This window comes from Cryptotermes secundus, unplaced genomic scaffold (assembly GCF_002891405.2).
Source record: "Cryptotermes secundus unplaced genomic scaffold, Csec_1.0 scaffold736, whole genome shotgun sequence".
NCBI lineage: Eukaryota > Metazoa > Arthropoda > Insecta > Blattodea > Kalotermitidae > Cryptotermes > Cryptotermes secundus.
In genome coordinates this window covers 13343-17075 of record NW_019718280.1, presented here as the reverse complement: position 1 = coordinate 17075, position 3733 = coordinate 13343, and the positions used below count along the sequence as shown (strand labels likewise).

Here is a 3733-nt window from a genome sequence, read left to right as displayed (position 1 = left end):
CTTGCATTCACTTCCAGATTAAGGCAACCGAGTTGTCCATGTTAAGATAAAACCAGGTTGTAAATCTCAAAATAAACTAAATTATAAAATTCTACAAATCTACAAAGCACTCCATTTTCAATCAATTTTAGCATCAATAAATCATCACTATGATTCATGTTACTTTGCATAATGTTTGAAAGACAGGAATTTGAAGCAAAAAGCACAAAGGTGTCTATTCATAAGATGTAATCTTTAACACTTACAAACTAGTAAATCCATATATCACAGTCTCTGGAAGATTACAAACAATATCAGTTTTCTTATCCAAATTGACAAAACTCCTCATGGCCATATTTTGATTACCCTAAAAGATCCATGTAGCTTTATAAAACACTAATTTTTACACTATAAAAGTCTATTGTTTTTCATTATACACTATTCTTTTAAGGTCAATACACTCTGCTGCATATTACAGTTCTAGCATGGACAGTTGGTGGGGGCACTTTGGGGAATGTTAAAAGATGGTACAAAGGATAAGACCTGTTATAATAGTAACAGACATTGAGAAACCAGAGCTTTAGGAATTGTGGCAATGTCCTTGTCGTTTTCTTGTAGAACGCAGGGTCCCAGTAAAGGATTCCTCTAATGTGCTTTGTCGACCTCTCCCTTCCCTCTTAGCTGCAGCCTTCCTCTTTGTTGTTCGGGGTTTACTACTGTTCCTCAGTTCATATGCTCGGAGCGATCCTTTACTTCTGTCAACTCTTCTGTCAGCAGCATCCCATTCATGCTGTAACCTCAGTGCCAGCTCCAAGTCTGCTTGCTCCTGTCTGATCAGCATTTCAATTCGGGCTTGCTCCTTGGATAGCATCAGAGATGCACCTTCACCTACAAAAGGAATATCATCACCCAAGCTGTCTTTGAATTTTTCTGCAATATTATCTTCCTTCTTTTCAGAAACAGCTGAAGCAGGAGTTTCTCCATGTATATTTGGCTCAATGGCAGTTTTAACTTCATTGTTATTATTGTTATTGTGAACCTGCTTTATGTTATTTCGCTGAGTATGATGAGTATTTCTGCAGTGTTTGGCAGGGGTTCTTTCACTTGGATTTATGTTAAGTTGATTCACTTTTAAATTAATTTCTAAAGAGGAAGTCTCATGTTCTATTGCTTTATTTGGATACCTTATCCTTGCTGAAGACTGATTGTAATATTCTGGCTCTACACGGAGCACTCCTGTCCCTTCTGGATCATGATAGGTTAGTTCATCATCTGATTCATCCCTATCTGTCACCTTGTCCACCAAACTAAAAGCACAATTATCTTCCTCTTCAGAACCACCAAACCTCCTGTCATGACCACCAATCTTTCCTTCCACTTCCACCAATGCATCAGCTTGGTTGTGTACAATTGCTATTACTTTCTTCCCCCTGCATTCTTCATTGCTATAAGAACTCAGTCCTGCCAGTGTAAAATTTGACTTCTGCCCATCCATAGTAACACCTTGGCATACTTTCTTCCTAGGTGATTCTATACCTTCTGTAGTGTGTTCTTTCTTACTGCTGTCACTCCCAGGTTTGAAGGCCTCTTTCTTCTGCCAGCAGGATGCTCCCCCTGCAGACATACAACAACAATCAAATATATACATATTGTAACGTGTTTTTGCCACTTCTGACACCAGTGTAATGTATTTTTGCCACTGAAGATGCCGTTCAGATTGTTAATTGGTTATTTAACAACCTACAAGTCTTGGGTACAATTAATTATAACAATGTTATGGGTTTACACACTTTACAAACCCTACACACAAATCTCTTCACACTGTCCTCAGTAGTCTACACGTATTCACAGTACGATATGGGAGCTATACAAGTGTAACTAAATTCCACACACCCAGTAACTTCTGTTGTGAGCCAAGCATCTGCTTCTCAGGCTATCACTTCTAATCACACGTTCCGGTATTCTTCTTTCCGCGACTGCTGCTAGATTCCAACTCAACTGTCTTCGTAGGCAGTGTAATTGTCTTATAAACCCTCAGCCGGACAATGGGAAACGCCTCGCTTCCTTGTTGCCTAGTCGCCGTGTTTACAGGTGTTACTGGCAACGCTGTCGGGAGTTGTTTATGGCTGCATAGCAACCGCGGCATCCCTTGGTCACGTCACTGCTGGCGGGGTAGAGGAAGGAGTGTTGACTTGCCTGTTACTGTAGTAACGACAGCACTCCGATGCCGCCACATCACCGCTGGCGGGGTAGGTGAAGGAGTGTTGACTTGCCTGTTACCCTAGTAACAACAGTGCTCCAATGCCGACCCGTCACCGCTGGGGAGGGAGGGGTTTTCCTCCATAGCACAACACATCACACTATCATTATAACTGTAACTCCATGAACATATGTATTCCATATATCTTACAAATCCATCTCTCTGGTCAAATGCTGCAAACATTGTAGGCTGAAGAACAAATACATATCAAGAAGCAGTCACATGGTTCACTCCTCTGAAAATCAACTAACGAGGAAGACTTTAATTCAGTGAGCGCATAAAGTTGACAAGTGACCTATTTGTAATTCTGCTCACCTTGCTGCCCTTGATATTCACTTACTGCAGATACTCTTGCAAACTAAGCACACTACAGATATCACAATGAATACAGCATGACATTATTTGTCATTATATTTTGTACAAGACAGACCGTTGCTAGGCAACCATACAATAGCTGTTACTAGGTAATGGCTGCAACAGACAAGCATGCCAGAGCTATATGAGGAGGGGCCAGCTCTAAGTAAGAAAACACAGCAAGTGGTCTACCAACTTTCCCAGTTTCAAACTTCTTCACATTACTACACCAAGCATCAAAATGTTCACTTGCCTTAATAATATTTTCTCTGAGTGCTGATTATGGCACTTTGTAGTATTTGGAGGCTCTGTGGAAAGCCCAGTCCTCCTGTAAAACTTTCCTAAAAGCTACTTCCATTCTTCTATGGTTGTGTTCCTTAGAGGAGGCATGCTTAGTTATTGCAGATGTACCAGATTTCTTGTTTTGCTTCCTTATTTCACTAAAGGTTGAAAACAACTGAAATAAGTTAAGATGCTTCTTTGTTAAAGCAGAATGATTCTAGTTAATTTTAGTAGACATGTCCAATATTGAACATCAAAAGTTTTGGAAAGGATTAGAAAATTACTTATTGACCAGAAGAAACAAATACAACTTAAATGCATTGCTTAAAAATATTTCTATAGAGGCCAACAATTTGTAACACTGATGCCAGGAGACACAGCATGAAAAATGAAAATAATATGTGAAACTGGAAAGGCTCTACACCTCTCAAGGGTAACATGTGAGTCAAAGCCCCTGTACATTTCAGTTCCCTACATTTTGAAACACCACATGGCATAATTTTGGAATAGATATTAATAAATTTTCCTTATTATTTAGGTGTCTTCACAACCACAGGAGTAACACACAAACAAACATGCGGATTTCACATACTTTGTTTGAAATTCTTATGCAACAACATTTGGTTCACAAGTTCACAAACATTAAGCACATCTTGCACCATCTTCTTCTGAATATTCATTCAACTTCCACACATGATTCCTAACCAAAATACATCACTGTGAAAGATACAGTAGAACTTTGTTATAACGTCATCAAAGGGACCTAAAAATAGTGTCGTTATAAACGAATGTCGTTGTAACCGAAATGGGCACTTCCACAGTAGCCTTATGTTAGTCACGTAAAAATCTACCAAAAAC

At 39.3% G+C, this 3733-nt stretch overlaps 1 protein-coding gene across 1 annotated transcript in view; it reads right to left on the bottom strand.

Moving 5' to 3' along the window:
* Positions 1 to 211: 211 nt before the first annotated feature.
* Positions 212 to 3733, bottom strand: part of LOC111875464 — a 16171-nt gene continuing 12649 nt past the window's right edge. Inside the window, exon 8 of the mRNA XM_023871738.2 lies at positions 212 to 1593. Coding sequence (XP_023727506.1) covers positions 560 to 1593 — 1034 coding nt within the window. The 3' untranslated portion in view covers positions 212 to 559. The remainder of the gene's footprint in view (positions 1594 to 3733) is intronic.